Source organism: Papio anubis, chromosome 9 (assembly GCF_008728515.1).
Source record: "Papio anubis isolate 15944 chromosome 9, Panubis1.0, whole genome shotgun sequence".
Taxonomy (NCBI): domain Eukaryota; kingdom Metazoa; phylum Chordata; class Mammalia; order Primates; family Cercopithecidae; genus Papio; species Papio anubis.
This window is the reverse complement of record NC_044984.1, coordinates 35,620,257-35,635,314: the sequence shown is the minus strand read 5'-3', so window position 1 is coordinate 35,635,314 and position 15,058 is coordinate 35,620,257. Positions and strand designations below refer to the sequence as shown.

Sequence of the window (15,058 nt, the reverse complement as noted above, 5' to 3'; positions counted from 1 at the left end):
GGGAGGGCTTAGATATTAGGAAGGAATAAGGGTGAAAGGCAGGACCCTGTTTAGGGAACGTGAAAGTGACCAACCTCTTGCTCCTTCTCAAATTCTGGGTTTGCTTCAGTTTTAATTTTCTTTACTCTTTTCTGTGTATTTGGAACTTACATTTCGCTTGATTCCTTGATATTCTTCTTCCAGTTCTTCATTTGTTTTACTGACACTCATTCTATTTTTTTTTCTGCCTCTCTTCCTGTTCCTTACCTGTGATCAGCACCCAAATCATAACATCGAATTGTTACTTTTCTCAGTATAAATTGTATACCTCTGAAGATCCATCTATTCCAAGTGTTACTTTTTTGCAGAGGACTTTTCAAATCCACTTCTCCAGGCCTGGTGTCTTATTTGAATGCCATCCCTATCCTCAATAGCTTACTTGACATTTCCACTTGGATAACTCAATATCACGATAACCTCTGCATGTGAAACAACCATTTAAATGCTTCCTGCCATCCTTGAAATTGGTTTTTCTTGCTCCCATCCCATTATTAATGAGAACAGAATGTTTCTGCCCTTTGACTAGATATTCCTTGGGAAACAAAATTTACAGTCTTCTTTCCTTTTGTGCAACCTGTTAACTCCTTCCTTTATATCTATGTTATTTAAATTTTCACTCTCACTACACTAATTTAATCTTACTTCTCTTCCTGGACCTCTCGCATTCCCTCCTGATAAACCCTACCATGAAAGACTTCTTAAAACATTGTTTTCATCCTATAATTCATTTTGCAAAAGATTTAAGTGCTGATTTAAATCATACTGGAGATCACCTGGTCCAACTCATCTCCCAATGTAAAACTTTCTTTCAAAACAACCTCTAATTTTTAGCTTAGCACAGTTTTTCATTATTAGTCTTAATTAAATGTTTCATGTAATTTAAATTTAATATAAATTAACTAAAATATAATTACATTTATTCCTACTATGAGAAATTAAATACTAGAGAATAAGATATTGTCATGTTGGGTTAATCTTTGAAGAGTTACAGCCATTATGTTGCAATATGTGACATTTTCTTCCCCCAAAAGCCCTTTTGATAATACAAGGCTTGGCACTTCCATTGATGCATTTCTTTTCTTTTCTTTTCTTTTCTTTTTTTTTTTTGAGACAGATTCTTGCTCTGTCACCAGGCTGGAATGCAGTGTCACAATCTTGGCTCATTGCAACCTCCACCTCTCGGGTTCAAGCGATTCTCCTGCCTCAGATTCCCGAGTAGCTGGGATTACAGGCACGTGCCACAACGCCCAGCTAATTTTTGTATTTTAAGTAGGGACAGGGTTTCACCATGTTGGCCAGGATGGTCTCGATCTCCTGACCTCGTGATTCACCAGCCTTGGCCTCCCAAAGTGCTGGTATTACAGGCATGAGCCACCGCGCTCATCCTGATGCTAATTTTTAGAGAGTCAAGATCCTCAGACCCCAGCCTTCCTTTATTTGACAACATCATCTTTCATTGTTTTGAGTGCATTCATAGTATGCCTTGTGGTGCTTTGTTGTCTCCATCACACAATTATGGCCCACTCATCTTGTAAGATGTACCTCATCTATGATGCCTTCCTCTCACTATCCTTTCTTAATGGTTCTTCTTGCTGAACTCACCTAAACATGCTTGCCCTTTTTAAAAAGTTACAGTTTACTTACATCCAAAGCTCAGGGTTGCTTCAGTGCTTCTGACCATCCCGTAGCTATTGGATGCTAAACAGTAGTAGATTCCAGCATCTTTCTGTTTATCGGGGTTGTTGATAACAAGGTTTCCTCCTACCATACTGTATCGATCACTTGTGAGATCAACATCCCCATTATTCATTCTCCATCTATGAGAAAAAGACGCAAAGGTCATATCACAGGTCATGAGACCTAGAAACTCTACAGAGCTAACACAGTTCTAAAATAATTTGGGTACGGCTCCATGTGACGTCAGACAATTAAGAATATGATTCAGGTGGTATTTCTTTGTATTCTATAATTCTGAGTTTCTAGGACCATAATTTGTAATTTAGCTCAGGTACAGACAGGTAAAACTCAAAGTACGTGACGTATTTTGTCTTTTTTTTGTGAGGTATCTCAAGTGACAAATATTTTGCTGAGTTTTTCTCCATAAATTGATTTCTTGGGATGTAATTGATAGCCATCTATGCACCAGTTAGATTCATACATATGCAGATATACTGTCTAAAATATTAAAAGCATTGTTCTACCAGAAATAAGTATAAAATATCAATATTTGACTCTAAATTTCAAAGTAATTTTTCAATAAAACATACTAATTGACATTGGGTTCTGCTCAATAAGTGACATATTCTGACCACTAGAGGTCAGTCACACAATTTGAAAATGATAAAAGTCAGTAGGGATTTTGAAAATTTATTCTGAGCCACAAATATACAAGTAAAACTGGATTTTCTCCAGCCTAGAGTTAGTGGTCACTTATGTCTTTTCTCATTACTCAAAGATTACTTTTAATAAAGTAAAAAAGGTGAACAATTCTTTTTCTCCCCAACCACATAATATCATAACAATGTAAGACATGCTGCAGATAATCAGAGCATTAACTGATAGGGATAGTATTATAAATAGACTGGAAACAGGGATCTAACTTTCTGATGTGATGATGAAAAGAATGCATGTAAAAAATAGTTCTCAACTGTATAATTTTATAATCATTCTTTATCAGGGTTTATCCTTTAAAGTTCCATGTCCTGAGGAAAGTCATAAGCCTAGAGCTGTGGTCAAATCGCTCAAGTAGTAGTGGCTTGTGGCCACATCACTCATTCCCTGGCCACTTCTAATTTGAGTAATAATCATGCCCAAAAGTCCTAATGACTTTAGAATATCTGTCGTCAAATCAAAATTACTGGAACATTATTAGTTACAATTTTTTTCATAATAGGAGATAATTTAAAAGCAAGTATAGAAAACTGTGATTTTGCATTTTTAAAACTTACTAAATTACAATCCAATGAATAAAGCCTTCCTCTTACCACAGGTGATGGCAATATTGTCCCTGCCTGAACCATCTAGTGTTAAGTTACTTAGCTCTTGTCAGGACAGTGGGTTTCTTTGTTGGGCAGCTCCAATTTTTGTAATTTCTCCCTCATTATATTGGTTCCAACTTTTTGTTTATTATCTTAATTTCCTCCACATGGATCTGATTGTGCTTGTGACATCATATAAGAATTACCTTTTTCTGTGTTTGAAGAAGTTCACTGGTCTAGTTTCAGAAACATAGACTATTCTACAATCCTTTTTAATAGTTTTTTAAATTGTAATGCTTGTTTCTTTGGGGATGGAGGAAAGATAATGAAAGCCTCAAGGCTTATAAGTCAGAAGTAAAGTCCCCCATTGTACCTCTCGGGATGTTGCTATGAATAGCACGTTGTCACAGAACATGCTACAAATATAAAACTATTATATGAATAAAAAATTGGATGAATACCAAGGTTAGTATAATTTGTCCTGAAATTAAGTACATTTTAAAAACTTTAAATGTTCTTTTCCATCAAACTACTTGCATCATGAGCTGATTTTTTTTTCTGTTCTTTCCCCCTTTTTTTTTTCCTTGTCAAATGCAGACTGCCTTCATAACAAGATTAAACGTCTATCTGTCTTCTCTAGTTCTGTCTATTAATGTATGGATAACCAGGCCAAACTTAAAGTGGGAATTTCAGTGCTGGGTTCAACCTGTGAGAGGCCGTTGGTGACTTACTGGCAAAGCAAAGCTTTGCTTTTTATTGTGCCAGTGTGGTGGGGGGGATGGGGGCAGCAAGGAGAAGCATAGCCTTTTCCATGTTTCTTTTTTTTTTTTTTTTATACAAACACATATTTTATTCAAATTACAGAGAACCAAATGCAAAGATATACAATTTGAAAGAAGAGAGAAAACAATGACCAAAAACTTACCATGTTTCTAGAACATTATCTGAGAGCAGCCCTTTCTTCTGGTTGCCTCTGTTCCAGCCTAGAGACTGATTTGCTAAGGTCCCTTGTGTGAATGTTAACAACAGAGTGTCACAGAATAAGTGTCGCTGAAAGAGCTTTTGGGATTCTATCAATCTATCCAGATAGATAAATAATGAAAAAATTGCATACCTCTTTGGAAGTCATAAAACCTGTGTTTCAGTCTTGGATCTGTGATTTACTAGTTCTTGAGCAAGCAAATTTACTTATTCAGGATTCAGCTTCCTCTCCTGTAAAATTTTCTCGGATTGGATCTCCTCTACACATCCTATTAGTTCTATTATTCCATGTCAGTGACAAATAGGCTCTCATTATATATGGCTTAAGGGTGCAAATAAGTCTAGCCCATCAGATATTTTCAGAACAAATGTGTTATTTATAATTTATAAAATACCTACTTATGTCTCATCTCCATTCATGAAATTGAAACAATAAAAATAATTTCAATGGGATGGTAATTTTGTATCTAAATTCACATTTTATCTTAAGAATAATTTTGTAATTATAGCCAAAGGCAGGAAAAACCTGAGTACCATTAGAATCAAATGGGTGGAAGGGGATATTCTCTTTTATAATAATTTTTTATAATAATAGAAAGTTACTTTTCTATCCAGGAAAAAATATTAAAATTTGTTGAGCGACAACCTTCAATTTAGTCAGGTGACATGAACACACTAGAGCCCCCAATTTCTCCATCAGTCACTTGTTTTGTCTTATGGAACCATTGCACAGGTGAAATTTAAACCCACTGGCTTTTGGTTGATTTTTGCATCTCATTCTTTGCATCAGATGAGAAACTGTTAGTATACTTTTCTGACACATCTGAAGCAGGAAAACTCATTGTTGCTTTTTATAAAGTTGTTTTTGACAGCATACGTATGTAACCCAGAAAAACAGTAAGAGGTATGTTTATATAGATTTTCCTATAGGTAGAGACATTTAAGAAATTTGCTGTGTTGGCTGGAATACAGATATGAGACTGTTGAAAAAGCTGATGCTTTCTACAGTTATTTGTGCAAGATCTTTAAAAGTACTTAATATAAAAATGTATCTATTTCTGTAGGTATGAGTTATCCAGGCCAGTACATAACAAAAACATTTTATCCTCAAATCTGTATACTTAAATTATGTATAATTTTATATAACCATTCATAGGCTTAAAAACATGGTTTCCATTATACAAATTGTAAGTGGATGATGTCAAATGCCAGTAGCATTACCTGTGCAGAAATAGTGAGAATTATTTGCATATATTTAAGAGAATCTCCTATTTGAGCATTAGACAACTTTTTTAATAGCTTGTATGCCAATATTTTTGTTAATGTCCATGGAATTTGCAGAAAGCACTATATTATATCTCTACAAGTTCATAGCTGCTGATCTGTGATCATTACTCTGATACTCCATTCTGAAAAGAGAAGTGAGGTACATTACTTGTAAACCGGGAAAGGGCTGGCTCGTGCCCTACAGTTGAGTGAGACTTTTCCTTCCAGTGATTCCTCTGGATAAATGGTATTGATTGGCTGCTCTTCAAAAATTGGTCCAAATCCTTTGTCTTCCTCAGAAACTACAAGAAAAATTTTAAAAAATTGCTTTACATTGTACTGCTTTATAAGTCAAAGAAAATTTGGGAACACTGAAAAAAAATTGCTTGAAAAAATTCAGAAACAGAGTCTCCATTTTAATTCAAAACAAAGATATTTGCCTCCATAATACGGAGCCAAACATCAGGCTCTTCATTTAAAATTATTTTCTGTGAATCTCCTGACATTTCTCCACATGTACCACGTGTTGCCAAACTTAACTACTTCCCACTTCCCCAAACAAGCTGTGCTTTCATGCCCCTGAGCCTCTGCATATGCTTTTGGTTTTCCTAGAATCATCATTCTACTTTTCTTGTCCTATCAAAATTTGCATGATACTTTGGTGACCTAGCCATAGTTAGTTCCATCAGGAAGCCAAAACCTCTCATCTGTCCTGGCTCCTATTGGTCCTCTTTTGAGTTCCTGTAGTTCCCCATATAGGTTATGGTACTTAATACACTTGCTATGATTCTTGGTACAACTTTCTGTTCTGCTAGATTGCAAATGCTTGAGAACAGGTGGCTATGTCTTTCATCTGTGTACATCATTCTCCTGGGTAGCTGCCTGGTTGTCTGAAAAACAATAGGAGCCTAATGATTTTTGAACAAGAGTCTGAATGTGAAGGAGAGCTTCTTGATGTTGCAGAAATGAGTCTCTTTTCTGAGCCAGTTTTTGTTGATTTTTTTCTAAACGTGACTAGCATTGGCACTCAGCACCATCTAGAACAATCAATCAATAAATTACATGGATATTGGATCTGAACAGCTGGTTTAAAATTGATCACAAACAGCTGTGTTGAGAAGCAGTTGTTTCTGGTCTATTCTCCCTGGAAGGGAAGAGTGACACCTCACAGCAGGATGAGGAGAAGAGAATAATTCACATGCCACCACTGCGGCAGCGTTTACAGAGCACAGCGCAAAGTCATATGCCTCAAATGAATTAATAATGATCTGTGTGGCTAGAAAGAACGAATATTCTTACAGGTCACTGGAATGTCTCTGCCCGATCTAAGCCATGATTCACTACTCCAGTTATTTTTTAAGAGAGAAGTAAAGGCAATGGAACACAGACATTTTATCTTCTCTAACACTAAACTTGAAGATGAGAGCTCTGTTCCAGCTTCCTTTTGAACAAATAGTTTAATTATGTCATTTAAATCTCGCCTCAGTACCATTATCAGTGTGCTTTTGGACAAATTATTGAATCTCTCCAAAGCTCAATATCACTCTTTATAAAATGGGGATAATAAAATCTACCTGATAAGGTTATTGTCAGAATTATTTTGAGACAATTCATGGAAGATGGCAGTGTACCTGGCTTATAATCAGTAATGAATAAATGCTAATTTTAAAACCATTCTCATGAATTTGCCCATCTCTTCAAAATTTAGTTTATGTTTCTTATGTATATAAAATATTCGACTAATCATGAAGCTTCTAAAAACCAGAAGCCAAGTTTTCACTCTTGTAGCTCTGGTCTTATTAGCACTGTGTTTGGGACACTGAGCACATTTTTTTTGTACATATAGATGGTTACTAAAATCCTCAAGTTAATTCCACTGCCCCTCCCCCGCCACCCCAGCCACTGGTATGAGGAATTAATTTCTCTAATTAATAAGTTAACCCAAAATGTTTCAAAGGGAGCTGCCTCATTTTTGGTTGAAATTTGCTGAAACTTTTATTCAATAGTTTATAGACCTCAGACACATTCCATAACCACCATCCTATTTCAGATAGGAAATAAATAGCTGGATCAGAATCAGAAGGATGAGAGGAACTGATACTTAGACTTAGCTCCTGCAATGACCTTTTCTAGTTATTGTCTTAGGCAAGCAATTTGTTTTACAGGGCTCGTACATTCCGAAAAGAAAGGAACATGAGCATATGTCCTAAGGACTCCATGTGCCTACCACAATTATTATTAAGATTACAAATATGAGTTATTCACAGAGATGCTCTCTGCCAATAATTTTGAAAGTTGTGTTCTAGGTTGTCTCTAGTTCCATATCCTTCTTGAGGCTGTAAAAGCCATAAATGAATATAATGTTTTCTGCTTTACTTCTAATACTTTTACTGATGATGTCTAATATTTTCTGGCTATTCAGGCTGTAACAGCACAGCAGGGAAAAAATGAGAAATGAATCCTGAATCCCTGATTACTGAAGACTTTCATTTTTTCTGTAAGGTCTGGATTTTCTGATTTCTGAAAGAAATGGCCTTGTGCTTATCTGTGATAAAAATCATATGTTATTTTTCTTCTCAGTTTGACAATTTCATAAGCTCTTCCTTGAGTCTCTCCCAATTGCACAGGTCTTCTGACTGGAGCAATTTAGTAACACCTGCCAATTTGAAGATCTTGTTTCTTCTCAATGCATATAAAAATGCTTAAAAAGACAAGTAGATAAATCAATATATAGAGATTCTCTTCTTGAAGGTAAGATAATTTCTATTCCCATCATAATCCTTGATAAATAATGACTTTAGTGTGAATTATTTTAAAACAATTTATTTTAAATCTAAGTTCATAAATATTTAGAAAACTAAAAATAAATATTGCTTAGGGGAGTGTAAAGTTCATAAAGATCTTCCAAGTACTTTGATACTTATGCGACAAGCCTGGGGATGATGTAAATGTTATTGTTACCAATGGAGAAGGCTATCCGTGTAAGAAGATTTAAGGAGAAATGAATGTATGTTGCAAGTATGCATATACTTTAAACATAAGGTCACTGATCTGCATTGGATTGGATCTTGAGTTTCCACTTCTTACAACAGTGGTAGCATAGAAATTTCAGATAGTCATGTTGGGAGCAACAATTTGATACACTATAGGTGTCAGTTATCCTTGATCTGACTTCGGGTACTTCAATAAGTTTTTAGACACAACACCAAAAGCATGACCTATCAAAGAAAAAAAAGGATTAAGTTGAATTTTCTTAAAATCAAAAGATCTGCTCAGTGAAAGACGTTGTTAAGAGAATCTCAGGTCTTCAGGGTTAAGAGTTTTCCTTTGAACCTTCTCCAACTTGCATTCTATAAGCAGCACATTGGAAAGATTTTTTAGATACTAAATATTAGTCTCATTTAATGGAATATAGTAGTGATTAAATATGACTTCCTAAAATATGAACTCATCTCAAGAGGTACAGGCTTACATTAATAAAGACCAGTTCCACAATTGTATTTCCAATATAGAAATAGACAGCCCTGGTCTGTCTAGTGTCTGTTTCTAAAGTGACTTCTAGAAGTGCCATTATATGGAGGGTCATCATACAGAATTCTAAATTTAATTCATAATTTCATTTGCTTCCTTGAAAGAAGCTTTTTTATCTCTTTGAAGTAAGGTGAGTTACGGTCATTCAGAATTGCTTTGGTTATTGAAAGTACTGCTTGGAACTTTCAAATACAATAAAGACAGATTCATATAAACATATTTCTATGTAAAGATTAGTTAGTAGATTTTCATATTTTAATGAAATGAGTAGTCTTAAATATTTCTTTTGATAATGTATCCTTTCATTTAAGGTGTATGCTTTTGAGATAAAAGCTGGTCAGCTTTTAGAAAACTGAGAGTATGTTTTAAGTAGCTTTTTTATCTTAATAATATGTATTTTTTAAAAAGGAAAAGGTGCTAGCCAGGAAAATTTTCATGGAAAATTATAGAATGTCACATACTAATAATGATGAGGCTATGCCTATCAGGTTATACTGAGTGTGTATGTAGAGTTATTCCTATACATAAGGAATGAGCAAACCCTCCAAGGAGATATGCAAATATTTAACAATTTTGGAGTGAATTTTTATAAGCCAAACTGGATAATATTGGTGTCTTATGATACTTTTCCTTCTCAATTATAATACTTCTCACAAATTATATGTATATATTTCTCAATACTCCCACTTATATTTGACCTTTATAGGAACAGACAATGCAAGCTTTCAGGGATTAAAATAAGAAGCGAATCTCCAAGAAAATACTGAAATTATTTTTCACATTGAGAGAATATTGCAGTTAAGATATTTCCCTTTGCCCTTTCCAAGAACAAAAAGCAGAATAGGACACACTTCACATCACATTCATTTTTCGGTTAAGATTTTATTTCATAACTATATGCTTCCTGCTTTTCTAAACTTTTCAAGCCTGAATCACATAATGTATTCTGTTTGATGGTTTAGCAATGACTGTATATATTTTATTTTAGGAAGATATTTGGGCCCTTGAGAGAAAAACTACTCAAAACAAGCATCTGTATTGCATTGCGAGGTTCAGCATGAACCTCTTGAATATGATCCTCATGTCTCCCTTGTAGGCTGTACCTTAGTTTATGACCATGCTAGCTCACCTAGGGTGCTCAGATGCAGGGAAAAGAATTTTCAGGGATATTTCAATACAAGGCTCAGCAAAGGATCCAGTAATGTAAGCATTATGTTCTCAGCCTACAGAAAATACTGTCATCTATTGATTTTTTTCTACAGCCATGGAAACACTTAGATGACAAATTTTGATGCTTTGGAAGTATTATGGGGTTAAAAGGCATGAGAAACAAACCACAGATAGAGACTGTGTTTTTAAAAACTAAAATTATTTTTTAAATACATTCCTTTTTTTACTAGATAGATTCTTCTTAAAAGGAGCATAAAGTTATAGATGATCTCTCAAGCTAATTGAAGCTTTAACACTTCATATCACTATTTTGATCTGCTTTTAATGCAAATGCATTTATTTCCTACCAGATAATGTGATTATCATAAATCTATTACAGACATAAGTACATTTCTTAAATGTGATCAAAAAGATTAAGATAGAAATAATGTATGAATATTTGCAGTCATATTTACTAATGTAAATGAGAGGCAAAAGCTACTGTTCTTTCATTCTCATTTTCACCATTAATATAATTAGTCAATTATATAATCTCAAATGGGATTACTTCACCTATCACTATGTGGAGAGTGTCCACTATAATATTGCTATTCTATTTTATTTCTGGAAATTGAAAGTAAAATTATGATTTGTGCTTCAGAGATATTTTTATTCATTTTATATACTTTTTGAGACAAACTCCACTTCCCATTCTATTATATGTCATCTCAATCTGTTAGTTAGTAAGCACAATTTTACGCAGGCATGTTATAAGAAGAGTCCTAGGAAAAATCTATTAGAAAAAGGTGATGGCATCAAAATTTCAAGAGACTAAAATGGAAATTTTTACGACATTTACAGTATTATAGTGATTATTGGGTGGGGAGTGGTGTAAGCTCCCTTGAAACTCTCTAAATGAGATAATATTTAAATTATCACAAAGCATCCTTCTTCTACACAGTACAGCTTCCTTTCTCCATTGCCAACCATTTCCTGCTGATAAGAGAAGATGGGCTTAGCCTTTAAATACTCTGGTGCCCCAATTTTTTAGGGTCATGGGTAATAGGTAACATTGCAGTACTTTTCCATAACTAAACATGCAAAGTAAGGATTTGGTCTCAAAACCTTATAGAAATACAGTTATTAGAATAAAGAATATAGTCAGGTTAGCATGAAAGTTAAGTGAACTGAATTCTCCTTGTTTGGTTTTACCTGCCCAAAGGGAGCCTGTCACGTCTCTCTAGAGAATCTACTTCCTTGTCCTGTGACCCACCTCTGAAGCATGTAGACTCTGTTTTACATACCTGGCTGGGCATCTGCTGACACCTACCTCATATCTTAGTACATCCTAATATATAGCATGACTGGGCTCGTGGATCTACTTCCAGAACTCGGCCTGTTTCAGTCTAACTCTAGTCTATTTTGATTAATGGGGCTATTTGGGACCATAGATCAAAATAGTGACAGGTCACTGACTGCTATAAAATGTCAATCATATTTAGAGATAGAAATATGTACTGAAAATAATTCTTAGTGACTGATGTGAGTCTAGTTGAAAAAATATACAGGAAATCTTGGTGCAAGTACTATAAAGATATGTGAAATTTTCTACCTGCCCTCCCTACAGCCAAGCAATGAAGATAGTTTTTTTAAATGTTAGCTTTGGATATTATACAGTCATATCTTAACTCTACATGTGCAAAGTATAAATTATATATTATTTCATATCCCAATTTTTACAAAATATATATTATACTGCTATTTTATTTCTTTTTAAAAATACTTTTTCTCAATGAATTACAAAGGAATTAAAGATACTTATTTTCATTTTAGATTAGCCTGGGTATAAGTTGGTCCTACAATAGCTGCAGGTTTTTTTTTCTTTCTGAAAGTAAAGTAAATGCAGACCACAAGTGGAAAAAAGCATCTAACGTATTTGCTGTCAAATGATTTAGTTATTAATTAAATATCTAAACATTACAGATTGATTATGTGCAACTTATTCATGTTTGCTCTCTTATCTTAATAGAATATGATACTGCTTTCAAAAAATCTAAAAAAAATTAAGAAGAAAAATATTCTTAAAGACATGAAGAGTGAAGTTGGTTTTGATGATTTTGTTATAATCTTTTATGTACTTTGTTTTTCAAATTTAAAATGTTTTTGTTTTAATACATACATTTAAACACTAGCTACTAATGTTGCTGTAAAATAATCATTAAAAACTCTTAAATGTGCTGGATGACATATTGGATGGAACTTTTTCATTTGTGAGAAAAATCTCAATTTCAATTCACCTGAGTAATTCAGCAGACTTTGTTGGTTGACTAATCAGCTCCTCTTCTGACCTTTACCTTCATGACAAAGCTCAGCCTAGTTCAAGGATCAACCCATCCCTCACATGACTCAGAAGGAAAGGTTGACTGGCAGTGATGCCATTACTCTTGCTAATGATGGGTTTGGTGGTGAATGTGTGACCCAACTCTGGACATGTAGCGCAAGGTTTCTGGGAAAGGTCTCCTTGTTTTTAAAGATAGATAGATACAAGAAAAAATAAGCACACTCCCTTTGCCTATGAGACATTGTTATGTCTCTGTGTGATACCTGGAACTGCAGCATTGCTGCCAGCAGGTCAAGTAGGAAACCTGAGAGTTGACCATTGGACTTACAATGTGTGACATTAGTGACATGGATAAGGCAGTTTTGGTTGAGTGGTCATGGGAAACACTGATTGCAGCAGATTAAAAGGAGAATGTGGGTCAAGGAATTGGAAAAAGCAGCCATAGGCTATTTTTTAAAAATACTTAGTGAATAAGTCTCACGAGATCTGATGGGTTTATCAGGGGTTTCCGCTTTTGCTTCTTCCCCATTTTTCTCTTGCTGCTGCGATGTAAGAAGTGCCTTTCGCCTCCTGCCATAATTCTGAGGCCTCCCCAGGCATGTGGAACTGTATGCCCAATTAAACTTCTTTTTCTTCCCAGTCTCGGGTGTGTCTTTATATCAGCAGGGTAAAAACAGACTAATACAATGGGTAACCTTGATTTGGCATGCAAGTTCTAGCACTGGTTGTTCAGTGATTCTTCAGGATTTTTCATTCTCCTACCATTATGCAGTGGCTTTTATAAGTTACTAGTGTTGCTACGCTCATTAAGCACCTACTTGCCAGTCATTATGCTAGAAGTTATCATTGCAATTCATTTTTCAGTCCTCACAACAATTCTGTGATTTTTACATATTGGAGAGTTGGGACTCATAGAAGTTATATAATTTACACAAGAGAGTAAGATCATCTAGTGAGTACTGAGCTGAAAATGCAGATTCAGGCTGGTCTTACTCTGATTCTGTATTTTTTCCAGTATGCCATGCTGACTTTATTTCTGCAATATCTGTTTGGTAGTTGAAGTAGGATCTAAACTGCGAGGTTATTAAACAATAAATTTTGCAATATCTGTGAACTTTTAATTGAACTGAATCTTAAGATTCCAAGTTCACTAACTTTAGTTATCTCCCTTGCAACAAAGCAAGAGGTTTTCAAAAATAAGTTCAATGCTTACAAATTTTAAAATATTGCTTCCAAATTTAGTGGTATAGCATTGTTACAAAGCATGCGGGAAAAAATAGCAACCACAGTGAATATTTTCCGTTTGCTACAATCCTCTCATAGGATATTTGTTTATGATGTAGCCACTCATTCAACAGTTTGCTTACAGTCTCAGAAAGATCACCTTACAAAATTTCATAGTGATCTAACATTAATCATTTGCCTTAAAGTTTAGAGAGTTAATAGCTTAGAACAAGGATAAAATATGATTCAATAGGGAAAAGGTATTTACAAAGTTTACTCTTTGGTTAACTTACCTCCATGACCATATCTTCTATACCATGTAAACTCTAAAAATGAAAGAAAAAACAAAATTTTGATCCTGAAGCAGTTATTTGAATTGTAGTTTCAAACATTACTTAAATAGTTGAGATGCTAGACAGTGGAATGAGAGTAGTGGCCCTTTGCTATAAAGGTTGAAGTATCTTCACAACTGTGCAGACATTTATTTCTTATCTTTACATTGATAGTTGCAGCATCAAAATTTGCAGTCAATAGAATTCGTATGAATTTTAAGTACTAATAGGATAATTTTTGTTTTATTCACAAAAGTAAGACTTCACAATGACTTTACCAAATTTTTTCTTTATTATATTTACACTATATATGTAAATATATTATGCATGTAATTACATAAATGTATGTGAGTGAGTGTGCACAATTACCCTGGTTATAAAATATATATTTATCAACGTCATTAAAATCCTTGAGTACTAATGAAATGATCTTTTCTGAATTTTGGAGTGAGCATAATAAAAATTATTCCCCAAAATAAAATAATTTTTTTATGTTCTTAATAATGATGCCTTTCAGATTAATCATTAAAGTGATCAGTGGGGATTTATATACAAAAGGATGAGGACCATTTAAGTCTTGAACAAAACAGTCACTCAACAAGTATCTATTGAGTTAGGTCATTAACATGAGAGTATTAGAAAAATTGATTGTTAGAATTCAATTTTTCTAATACTTTCATAATAATGAATGACCCAGCTCAATAAGTACTAGTTGGGTAAAATTATATCAGTTTTTCAGATAAAGATATGGTGTGCCTCTCATTGTAGGAAATAGGTCTGAATGCTTCACACTTGCCTTTGAAAGACAGAAATATGATATTTCTTTGTCCTAAAATGAATGCCACTCTCAAAATTGTTTTATTAGTCTTATGTCCCTACACACACTGTAGATTACTTTAATCATTTTTTAAATTATATTGATCAAATTGGTAAAAGCGTTGTAAGATTCAGTAGTGTGTTGCATCTACTTATAGCTCTTAAGAAGTGATTATTAATTTTCAGAAATTTTGTGAATCAGTTGTTAAACATGGCCAGTATTAAAAATTATATCAATTTACAAAGAAATAAATTATACTAAGAACAAAGGGAACAAATGCTTAAAACCCATTGCTTTCTCTCTTTTATTTGCTATATTTTATATTCTCTTTGCCATTGTGGTTACTTATATCTGAGTGGTGAAAATACTACAAACTAGTGAGCTGTTGCACATCTTTCCA

At 34.1% G+C, this 15,058-nt stretch overlaps 1 protein-coding gene across 5 annotated transcripts in view; it reads right to left on the bottom strand.

Annotated features, from left to right (window-relative positions):
* CNTN1 (contactin 1) overlaps positions 1 to 15,058 on the bottom strand; it is a 389,373-nt gene that overhangs the window by 149,517 nt on the left and 224,798 nt on the right. For all 5 annotated transcript variants that reach the window (XM_017945784.2, XM_017945787.3, XM_017945786.3 and 2 more), the window contains exons 3-5: positions 13,803 to 13,835; positions 5,434 to 5,566; positions 1,684 to 1,856 (exon numbers count right to left, since the gene is read on the bottom strand). In XM_017945784.2, coding sequence (XP_017801273.1) covers positions 1,684 to 1,856; positions 5,434 to 5,566; positions 13,803 to 13,835 — 339 coding nt within the window. The remainder of the gene's footprint in view (positions 1 to 1,683; positions 1,857 to 5,433; positions 5,567 to 13,802; positions 13,836 to 15,058) is intronic.